At 44.1% G+C, this 11,720-nt stretch overlaps 1 protein-coding gene and 1 non-coding gene across 5 annotated transcripts; both read left to right on the top strand.

The window, feature by feature from the left end:
* Nucleotides 1-190: 190 nt before the first annotated feature.
* On the top strand, nt 191-11,410 carry LOC124039760 (ATP-binding cassette sub-family F member 2). Of its 4 annotated transcripts, none has more exons than XM_046356094.1 (15): nt 191-292; nt 2,495-2,644; nt 2,860-3,072; nt 3,417-3,599; nt 5,235-5,406; nt 5,857-5,952; nt 6,037-6,139; nt 6,969-7,064; nt 7,313-7,432; nt 7,632-7,721; nt 7,817-7,927; nt 8,018-8,080; nt 9,735-9,863; nt 10,210-10,413; nt 10,837-11,410. In XM_046356094.1, the coding sequence occupies exons 2-15, from the start codon at nt 2,503-2,505 to the stop codon at nt 10,951-10,953; spliced, it is 1,839 nt and encodes a 612-aa protein (XP_046212050.1). In that variant the 5' UTR covers nt 191-292; nt 2,495-2,502; the 3' UTR covers nt 10,954-11,410. The 4 variants fall into 4 exon arrangements, with proteins under 4 accessions (XP_046212050.1, XP_046212049.1, XP_046212053.1 ...); XM_046356093.1 differs by lacking the exon at nt 191-292 and adding an exon at nt 340-1,329; XM_046356097.1 differs by lacking the exon at nt 191-292 and adding an exon at nt 344-1,329 and having other exon boundaries at nt 2,835-3,072.
* Nucleotides 5,509-5,591, top strand: LOC124040537. The gene has a single exon (XR_006839767.1). It is a non-coding gene; the product is annotated as a small nucleolar RNA SNORD100 (small nucleolar RNA).
* Nucleotides 11,411-11,720: the final 310 nt, after the last annotated feature.

Raw genomic sequence — 11,720 nt, 5'->3', positions numbered from 1 at the left:
TGGCCTATAGAATGGGTGTAGTAAAAGGCCAGCAACACTCCGTATTATTCAGTTCCCCATGAAACACCATATATAGATTATGCATTTGCTATTAAACACAATAAAATCGTCATTTTTCCAAATTAAGTCTATTTTGAATAAGTCACCTTGCGATGTTTTGAAATGCGAGCTTTTATTTTGAAGGTTTGTTCAATAATATAGAAAGTTACGTCATCGTTAGTGTCGCTAGCAGAATAGTATCAAATAGTTCAGTGACAGCTAGCCTGCCGAAACTCGTGTGACTGTCATCAAGGTAAGAAAGTCAGACACTGAAGAATAAAATATATTGTCGTGACTCGCACGAAAAAGAGCCAGTTGAGTTGCAACAACGCGAGTTAGGCTAGCCACGTTGCTGCTAGTTTGCGCAACTCAGTCAGTAGCGAGCTAGCTATATATGTTAGCTATTGATTGCAATTTCACTTAGTTTCATTTGTCTGATATTCATGGTAGCCGATGAGTTAGTTAGATTCGCCAGCTACCATGTCATAAGCAACCTTATAGCTTGCTGCGCTAGTGCAACCGGCTAGGCCATGCCTAGCCACCACCATCAGTGCGTTTTTACGTGAACTGCGACATAGCGGATTAAACTCAACGATTTACGATATGGAGTTGTACCACGACTAATGTGGGCGGACTGGAGCTCGACGTCACTTAAAACGCAATTGTTCTGTGTAATTGCGGGTTGTCATTAGTTACCACAGCCACAAAGTCAAAATGGTCTATATCGTAGAAAATCGTGAAAACTAGCCTTTTGGTATTGTTAATATAAGGTTAGCAGTGTGGTTTAGAATCAGATTCAAGAAGATACATTTTATAAATAGGCGTTTAGCCATAATTGACTTTGTGGCTGTGGTAACAAGGCACGACTACTTGTGGGCTATTCTTTGGGTGCTGAAATCAGTAGTTATTTTTATAAAAACGTCATTTTATGTGACATCGGAGCACCAGTCCGCCCACACTGGTCGCTTGTCAACTCCCATCGTAAATCCCGGAGTTGAGTTTAGTCAGCTACTGCAACATGTGAGCTGCTGTAATAGAGCTCGCCAGCATGTAGTTCTAAAAACCGGAAATTAGTTACCGCTGGTTCACTCAATTATTCCTATGGGAATAATACATGGGGGAAATAATGGGGTTTTGGGATAAACTCCGAAAATAAGGTCTGGTGTTAACACAAATTTAGGATCTTTTATACGTTTTGTTCTATGAAATATCAGTACTTTAAACATGACCTTTATCTCGTTCCGTTACTGGACTGGGAGCATAAGGAACGTTTCACAAGACAAGATGGAGGTATTTTATTAGGATCACCATTAGCTGTTGCAAACCTAGCAGCTACTGTTCCTGGGGTCCACACAAAACATGAAACCTGATATAATACATATCAATAGATAAGAACAGCACTGCATAAATGTAGGGAGTGTTGTCTCGTCATGGATCGCATTTATTTTGGGAGGTCGTAAAATATGACCTTTTCATTCGACAGAAAAAATGATTGCTTCAGTAGATAATAAAATATGTTTGTTTACTTTTTCCTCAACTTGTTTCTATAACATTCCAGCATGTCAATGTAACTTACAGAGCAGCTAGTGTAACGGATGTGAAACGGCTAGCTTAGTTAGCGGTGTGCGCTAAATAGCGTTTCAATCGGTGACGTCACCTGCTCTGAGACCTTGAAGTATTGGTTCCCCTTGCTCTGCAAGACCCGCGGCTTTTGTGGAGCGATGGGTAACGATGCTTCGAGGGTGACTGTTGTTGATGTGTGCAGAAGGTCCCGTGTTCGCGCCAGGGTATGGGCGAGGGGACGGTTTAAAATTATACTGTTACACTAGCTCGCTAAGAACTAGGCTGTTTTCTAGCGACCTCATAATAATTATACTAAAAAATGAACGTCAGTGAACTGAAACGGTAAGCAACAGTCTTAACAGCCTATCTGTATTTTGAACATATTAAAATAGTACTTATAGGAATGGGTACTTGTTTACAAGTTGCTAACTATCCCATAAACCCATCGACGGAAACCACATGTTTTCATGGTCAGTGGTTTGGTAACTTATTCGACGGACTCTGGCCGGACTGAAAAAATTCAAACGGAGCGGTTGTTTTTATTTAACGAGGCAAGTCAGTTAAGAACAAATTCATATTTACAATGACGGCCTACCGGGGAACAGTGGACCTTGTTCAGGGGCAGAATTAAATATGATTTACCTTGTCACCTCTAGGATTCGATCCAACAACCTTTCGGTAACTATCACAATGCTCGAACCACTAAGCTACCTGCCGTCCCTGGGAATTAAAAGCATGCCTCCTAAATCTAGATAAAGGAACTCTAATTTCAACGTCACGTCAACACATTGCTGCTATGTTTATTGCCATTCACTAACGTCCACAGCAAAGTACTCGGCAGTCCATTTCTGTTGCTCTCTTCTTGTTTTGGATGTTGGTGTCCGGGGTTCAGACCGAGCAATGCCGTCAGATCTTGCCAAGAAGAAGGCAGCGAAGAAGAAGGAAGCTGCGAAGTACCGCCAGGCGGGTACCAAGAAAACGGATGAGTTTAATGGGGAGAACGACCAGCCAGAGAGCCAGGAAAATGGAGCAGACAGCAATGGTGAGAGGAGTGAAAATGCACTGAAGAGTTATCAATTATATAATCCGTTTTGGATTAATACATCCACTGGTTGGTTGAATATAAATTATGCTAAATTTGTGACACTTTCTCTGCTGGGAATGGCTTTCATTAACCAAGGGTTCTGACAGCTTTAACCCTCACGCTAACACTCTACTTGGGCTTAATATAGTCAACCAGACTATTGTGATTGACAGGGGTGGCTAGCCTGACTAAGGAGCTGGATGAGTTTGAGCTGAAGAAGCTTGATGCGCGGGCGGTGACAGGGGTGCTGGCGTCCCACCCCAACAGCACCGACGTCCACATTGCCAGCCTGTCGCTCACCTTCCACGGTCAGGAGCTGCTGACCGACACCAGCCTAGAGCTCAACTCGGGACGGCGTTACGGCCTCCTCGGCCTGAACGGCACAGGTAGGTAGTACCACCATAAGTCGTCGCATAGGGGCCACAACCTCAATGATTTTCACTGACACATTTCTCATTTGTAGAAGGTCTGGCATCAAAAAAATAGATTTTCAAAGTATTTTTATTTATTTAGAGGCAACAGAGTTAGGCCATCATCTGTGTGAAAGTGTTTTTTCTACTGTTCTTTTCTTTGGCCTGACCTGAAACTCACTGACACATTTCTCTCTCTTCATTAAGTATAATTTGAACACCATTTGCATGTTACCATTGCAGCTTAAGTAGATCTTAAATGTGGATGTGTACATTGTATTTGAAACCCGCTGCTAACGTATGGCGTTTCCCCCTGCCAGGAAAGTCCATGTTGTTATCAGCCATCGGCCATCGTGAGATCCCCATACCCGAGCACATAGACATCTACCACCTGACCAGGGAAATGGCCCCCAGTGACAAGACGGCCCTGCAGTGTGTGATGGAGGTGGACGAGGAGCGGATCCAGCTGGAGAAGGAGGCAGAGCGACTGGCAGCCGAGGACTGTGAGTGACACACATACTGTATCTACAGACCCCTTGACTCTTTCCATATTTTGTTACGTTACAGCTTTATTCTAGAATGGATTAAATATGTATTTTTTCCCTCAATCTACACACAATGCCCCATAATACAAAGCAAAAACAGGTTTTTAGAAATGTTTTCAACTTTATTAAAAATAAAAAAACATACCTTCTTTACATAAGTATTCAGACACTTTGCTATGAGACTAGAAATTGAGCTCAGATGCATCCAGCTTCTGTGGTACATTTAATTGATTGGACATGATTTGGAAAGGCACACACCTGTCTATATAAGGTCCCACAGTTGACAGTGCATGTCAGCGCAAAAACCAAGCAATGAGGTTGAAGAAATTGTCCGTAGCTTCGAGTCAGGTTTGTGTCGAGGCACAAAGATGTGGGGAAGTGTACCAAAATATGTCTGCAGCGTTGTAGGTCCCCAAGAACACAGTGGCCTCCATCATTCTTAAATGGAAGAAGTTTGGAACCACTAAGAGACTCTTCCTAGAGTTGGCTGCCGGGTCAAACTGAGCAATCGAGGGAGAAGGGCCTTGGTCAGGGAGGTGACCAAGAACCCGATGGTCACTCTGACAGAGCTCTAGAGTTCCTCTGTGGAGATGGTTGTCCTTCTGGAAGGTTCTCCCATCTTTGCAGCACTCCACCAATCAGGCCTTCATGGTAGAGTGGCCAGACTGAAGCCATTCCTCAGTAAAAGGCACATGACAGACCGCTTGGAGATTGCCAAAAGGTCTGATGAAGCCAAGATTGAACTCTTTGGCCTGCATGCCAAGCGTCACGTCTGGAGGAAACCTGGCACCATCCCTACAGTGAAGCATGGTGGTGGCAGCATCTTGCTGTGGAGATGTTTTTCAGGGGCAGGGACTGGGAGTCTAGTCAGTATCAAGGGAAAGATGAACAGAGCAAAGTACAGAGAGATCCTTGATGAAGATTCACCTTCCAACAGGACAACAACCCTAAGCACACAGCCAAGACAACGCAGGAGTGGCTTCGGGACAAGTCTCTGAATGTCCTTGAGTAGCCCAGCCAGAGCCTGAACATGAACCCGATCTAACATCTCTGGAGACCTGAAAATAGCTGTGCAGGGACGCTCCCCATCCAACCTGACAGCTTGAGAGGATCTGCAGAGAAGAATGAGAGAAACTCCCCAAATACAGATGTGCCAAGCTTGTAGCATCATACCCAAGAAGACTCAAGGCTGTAATCACTGCCAAAGGTGCTTCAACAAAGTATTGAGTAAAGGGTTTGAATACTTATGTAAATGTGATTATTTTTTTTTAAATGCTAACATTTCTAAAAAATATCTTTGCTTTGACATTATGGGGTATTGTGTGTAGATTGAGAGAGAAAAATACATTTTAGAATAAGGCTGTAACGTAACAAAATGTGGAAAAACTCTAGGGGTGTCTGAATACTTTCCGAATGCAATGTATTTTACAAAGCACCTCCACCTGATAGTTCCATTTTAATGATGAAAGGTAACTGGGGCATGGTTCGAAACCACCTAGTTGTATATTCTCCCGGAAACAACCAGGTGCACAATTAGTTATCTATTCATAAACAATGTAGCTGAAAATGTTCGCCCCCACCATCCCTCTGTAGCTGAGTGTGAGAAGCTGATGGAGCTGTATGAGCGTCTGGAAGAGCTGGATGCAGACAAGGCGGAGGTGCGAGCCTCCAGGATCCTCCACGGCCTAGGCTTCAGCGCCGCCATGCAGCAGAAGAAGCTCAAGGACTTCAGCGGAGGCTGGAGGATGCGTGTGGCTCTGGCCAGGTGGGAAAGCGAACATGATGCTTTACGATTAATGAACTGTACTGCAAGTTGAGTTGGTCTCTACGCCTTCTCAACATCCCTTAACGAATTGACAGTGTTGGTTTTGTCGGTGATGATATTCTGGCTCCCTCTACTGAAAGCTGTGAGGATACTGCCATCGTTACCCAATTTATTGCTGAGATAGAGCCAACACACCAAAAATATAAAGTGTTTGTTTCACACTCATGACTAAGCCTTTTCCTGAGCCAATGCAAGTATTAGGAAGTAGTGTCAGATTGTTATGCAATGAAGTAGACAGGTTTCATTACTAATGGCAGATGCCTGGACATGACCTAGTCATCAATTTTCTTACCCAGTCAGATCTCAGATTACCTTCACAGTTACATTGCAATAATATGAGTAGAAAATGTCTGGAATAAATGCTTTTCTTTTCCCTCTTCATTCTCCTAGAGCTTTGTTCATCAAGCCCTTCATGTTGCTGCTGGACGAGCCCACCAACCACCTGGACCTAGATGCCTGTGTATGGCTGGAGGAGGAGCTCGCATCGTGAGTGTGCTTCATCTGTCAATATCAATCAGTTTAGTAGTCACGTGCATTTGAGATGTGCTGAATGTCCCGATCCCTTGTCAGGTTCAGGCGAATCCTTGTGCTCATCTCCCACTCTCAAGACTTCCTAAACGGAGTTTGCACCAACATCATCCACCTGCACCAGAAGAAGCTCAAGTACTTCACGGTAAGAACACAGCAGCAAGCTCACTCACCCCCTGGTCAACTACTATCATCACACTACTATTTAGCAGTTTATCAAAGGGCATTCAGTCACTAGCCTGGTGGAACCAGCCGGTTTGCTCCTTTCACCATTGTTTTAGTTAATTGATAGATTTTATTTGACAATTTAAAAATACTTAAACATATTACACCTGGCAACAGATGCACATACATTGAAGTGAAAAATAATGGTGAATGCAGCGATCATGCTCGTTCCATCAGGCTATTGAGTCACCCCTTGGAAGGCAAATATGTAATGTGCAGTAGAGCAGGGTTTTCCAAACTCGGTCCTGTGGTGCCCCCCTTCCCTGGTTGCACGTTTAGTTTTTTGCCCTAGCACTACACTGCTGATTCAAATAACCAACTCATCAAGCTTTGATTCTTTGAATCAGCTGTGCAATGCTAGAGCAAAAACCAAAACACACACCGGGCGGCAGGACCGGTGGAGGCTGCTGAGGGGAGAACGGCTCATAACTGTCTGGAACGGTGCAAATGGAATGGTGTCAAACCATGTGTTTGACATATTTAATACCATTACACTGATTCCGCTCCAGACATTACCACCAGCCTGTTCTCCCCAATTAAGGTGCCGCCAACCTCTTGTGCCCAGGACCCAGTTTGAGAAACCCTGCACTAGAATGTCCTGGACAGACACAGCCATCTGATCTCATCACACCTTAAGGGAGGAGAAGGGGGGGGGGGCCTGTTGCTAATTATGCATGCGAGACGGTGTGTCCGTTGCCTTCACCAAATGTTTTGGGATGACCATGCAGATTCTATTTTTCGAATGAAAGGGTAACTATGACCAGTATGTGAAGACCAGGGAGGAGCTGGAAGAGAACCAGATGAAACGCTTCAACTGGGAACAGGACCAGATCTCACACATGAAGGTAGACGACGCCACATTGTGACGGTGCAGAGTACTAATACTACCCCACATGGAAATATTATTCCCCTGTACTGTAAAAGTATGATAGCCTAAGTCCCAGGTCTGTTTGTGCTATCCTTGACACTCATCATCATGCCAAATGAGTGTCAAGGACAGCAACGGAGTTGACAAAAGGCACCAACCGTGGGAACCAGGCTAAAATGGTATGATGCTTTACTCCGATGCCGTCTCTCTCTACCCGCTGTGTAGAATTACATTGCCAGGTTTGGTCACGGCTCGGCCAAGCTGGCACGACAGGCCCAGAGCAAAGAGAAGACGCTGCAGAAGATGGTGGCCTCAGGGCTGACTGAACGTGTGGTAGATGACAAGGCAAGAGGCTCACTGAAACATTTGTGTGGATGCAATATATTAAATGTACTGGACTGAATCACATCCATTGCTTTCTAAAGCCATCCACGGTTTACTCTTGAACAAGTAGTGCCTACTCTTAGGAATAAATAATAGGTTCACGCTAATTTGGCTAATTTTAGTGTTGCAGTCGTGGTAATCATCTCTCTCCCTCTCATAGACACTCTCGTTTTATTTTCCTTCCTGTGGAAAGATCCCCCCTCCTGTTATCATGGTTCAGAACGTTAGCTTCAAATACAGTGACAACCAGGTCAGTATGTAGCAATGAGAGGGTTTTTATTGGAGTCTCTGAGCTCGTTTCTTGTGTTCCGTCCTCATTCACTAATCTGCCTATTCCTCCTCCAGCCACACATATACAAGAACCTGGAGTTTGGCATTGACCTGGACACACGAGTGGCTCTGGTGGGGCCCAACGGAGCAGGGAAGTCCACACTCCTCAAACTCCTGATGGGAGAGGTAGGTGGTGCCATTTCAGTCAACTCTTTGTTTTACCATCTCGTAATGACAGTATGGCATATACCGTAAAACCTCTTTCTTTCTCTCCAGCTGCTCCCCACTGACGGAATGATCAGGAAACATTCTCACGTGAAGATTGGCCGATATCACCAGGTAGGAAGTAGGAACATAACACATTGCCTGATGTTTCTCAAAGACGGCCATCCCATGCTGGTTGCTGGGTTTTGATTGACAGGCTTAAATAAACTGAATTTGGTGCATGGATGCTTTAACTCGCCATAGCTCGGTTGGAGAGACATAAACCTGCTTGAGCATAATATGCTGACTAGACCGCGCACGCGAGTGCCGTCCGCGTGTTGAGTTTGTCCATCCAGACGCGATCAGGACACGCAGGTTAAAGTATCAAAATGAACTCTGAACCAACGATACTGAACAAAAAAATAAGTGCAAAATGTAAAGGGTTGGTCGCTTTTTCATGAGCTGAAATAAAAAGGTCCCAGAAATTTTCCTTACGGACAAAAGCTAATTTCTCTAAAATTCTGTGCACAAATTTGTTGACATCCCTGTTAGTGAGCATTTCTCCTTTGCCAAGATAATCCATCCACCCTACAGGTGTGGCATAATCAAAAAGCTGATTAAACAATCATTACAGGTGCACCTTGTGCTGGGGACAATAAATGGCCACTAAAATGTGCTGTTTAGTGTCACAACGCCACAGATGTCTCAAGTTGAGGGAGCTTGCAATTGGCATACAGGCCGCAGAAATGTCCACCAGAGCATTGAATGTTCATTTCTCTACCATATGCCGCCCCCAATGTCGTTTTAGAGAATTTGGCAGTAATCCCAAAACCGGCCTCACAACTGGCAGGGCTGCCCAGTCATGTTAAATCCATAGATTAGGGCCGAATGAATTTTTCAATTGACTGATTCCCTTCTATGAACTGTAACTCAGTAAAATCTTAATTGTTGCATGTTGAGTTTTATTTTTGTTCTGTATATATTCATTTGGGGACAGGTTGAAACATGAAACATTCATGGACATTTAGCTAGCTAATTTGTCCTGGGATATAAACATTAGGTTATCTTACCTGAAATGCTCAAGGTCTTTTTTTTCTGGATCTTTGTAGAATTTTTACCCATTTTGAGTCACATAAAATTGTTCTCCAACAATTAATCCACAGATAAAAGGGGAAACCCAGTTAGTTTCTAGTAATCTCTTCTCCTTCAGCCTTCTTATTCTTCTGTGGACTTTACATGGCGGTTGGCAACCAACTTTGACTGGTGTGGACCTCAGTTCATCTTTCAATCATCCTAAAAACCAATGAGATGGGAGAGGCGGGGAATCAAACGTCAAATGATATTTTAGCTCCTGGGTACGCAGATGCTCGCGAGCAATTTGGATGAAATTGAGTAACATTTATTTATTTTGCAACGCTCATGCACGCAATGCTGGCGGTGTGGTCAGCATGTATGGGTGCTGACACTGGGATTTTGTGTCCGAAAATGTGGGATTGAGTCAATGGTTTTTCAAATGGGAGTTATTGTTTGTCAGATGATAGACAACAGAGATTGTCCGTCTAAAATCCCACTATATCCGCCTTTATGTATGAAGCTTGTGTTGAAAATACTTAAACTTTTTAGACCAAAAACAGACAATAGGTCGATTTCAAATGTGTTCGTGTTTCTCTGTCCGACTGCAGCCGAAGACCTAAAGGCCTTTGTCCTTCACGCCTGTACTGGGTCAGCACGTACGCTTGTTAAAGTACATCTGAATGTATCTAATATACGTATATGGTGTTATCTGCAGCATCTGACAGAGCAGCTGGAGCTGGACCTGTCTCCTCTGGAGTACATGATGAAGTGCTACCCAGAGATCAAGGAGAAGGAGGAGATGAGGAAGATCATCGGCCGCTACGGCCTCACAGGAAAACAACAGGTGAGGCCGCAAAGCTCGGTCCGGGCCCAGGATCCACTGGAGAAGCATTGACCAAATCAGATTGGTCACCTGGTATAGAAACGCCATTTGAAGTGACTTTGGCATGATTGTATCGTCGTCATTAATAGTACAGGAATTAGTGACTTTGAAAGCTTTTCCCGTGTTTGTTCGGAATACCTGTTCCTCTCAAACCCTGTCTTTTAATCCTCCACAACCATTGTAGCGTTAACCTGTGGTGTATTCTGGTGGGTACTTAATGGTCGAATTTGATGTAACGATGATAGTTCTTCAAGAGCATGGAAGCACTTGCACTCCTTCATGGTCCTTACTCTGTCCTCTCCCCTAGGTGAGTCCGATCAGGAACCTGTCTGATGGCCAGAAGTGCCGGGTGTGCTTCGCTTGGCTGGCCTGGCAGAACCCCCACATGCTCTTCCTGGACGAGCCCACCAATCACCTGGACATCGAGACCATTGACGCCCTGGCTGATGCCATCAACGACTACGAGGGTGGCATGATGCTGGTCAGCCACGACTTCAGACTCATTCAGCAGGTACCACCATTATATGCTCCCTGACCGGTCCCACATCCATACTTCACATCAATTAAGTCTTAGACCCTGCTAGGTAGGTACAATATGGATAATCTCTCGTGGACAGACACATGTAACATAGGATGGCATCGTAGCGTCTGGCAAAAGACTGTGTGATGCGACGACGTGATCATTTGTACAAATCAAGATTTCGCAGGTGTGCACATCTTTTGAATTTCAGAAAGAGAGGGGATTTTTTTGCCCATGCTTTGGCTGAGAGTTTCCTTTTAGGGGGGTGTAGACTTTGCCAGTAACTTCTCATAAATCTTCCCCCAGAATCTAATCAAGGTCTTGGGTTTCCGAGCTACAATATGGAGAGAAAGGGAACATGTTTTCAATTGAGGTTTGTTCAGTGAGTTGTGACAATTTGTTTTGTTTTTTCAGGTGGCTGAGGAGATCTGGGTATGTGAGAAGCAAACCATCACCAAATGGAATAGGGACATCCTGTCATACAAGGAACACTTGAAATCGAAGATTGACAAGCAAGCACATGACATCTAGAGCCCCTGCAATCTGAGCCAGTAAACCCAATCACCATAATGGATTTGGCCTCCAAAGTGCTCATGTGGTGAAAGAGTAGTCCTCAATGTTCCGGGGGGCCGGGGGTTTCCTCCAGGTACAGATCTACCATCAGCTTCCCTCCCCAAATCCTAAACATTAGTGGGGAAAATGCTAAACTGACCCAAAGTCAGCCTCTAAGGGCAACTTCACCCTACACCCACCCGCCTCCAGCTCAGGCTGCACTCTGATTGGCTGATTCACCTAAAAGTGCATTATGGAACGCATTCCATATCACTGCCATCATCATAGAAAAAGTAATTTTTTCTAATAAGTGTAACAGCCGAAAATGAATGCAGCAGCTTGAAGGTCATTTGTGCAGAAGAGCATTAATTATGCCTTTATTTTTATTTAACGTATTGCAATAACGATTTGTCTGAATAAATTACTGAATTGACAATTTAATATTTACTGTCTCATATTTCGGGGTCTTTGAACAAATACAACAGCTTTTAATTCTGCATTTTCTTTTGACAATGTAGGGAATACAGTGCACTGATCTAAAACATTTTGAGAAAATAAACTGTATTTTACATCTGTGTAAACATAACATGAGAAGCAAAACTAAATTCATTATGAACGGAGATGCATTGGATTCCTGCTGAACCCAACCACTCATTATGCAACCCATATCATGGCCCACTATTTGCTTTGAGAAATCAACCGCTCCACAACCACCAATGCTTAGCTTTCCAGTTGCTGGCTAATCA

The sequence above is a fragment of the Oncorhynchus gorbuscha genome, linkage group LG07, assembly GCF_021184085.1.
Source record: "Oncorhynchus gorbuscha isolate QuinsamMale2020 ecotype Even-year linkage group LG07, OgorEven_v1.0, whole genome shotgun sequence".
NCBI classification, from domain to species: domain Eukaryota; kingdom Metazoa; phylum Chordata; class Actinopteri; order Salmoniformes; family Salmonidae; genus Oncorhynchus; species Oncorhynchus gorbuscha.
The sequence above is the reverse complement of the archived record's forward strand: the minus strand, read 5'-3'. Positions and strand labels throughout refer to the sequence as shown.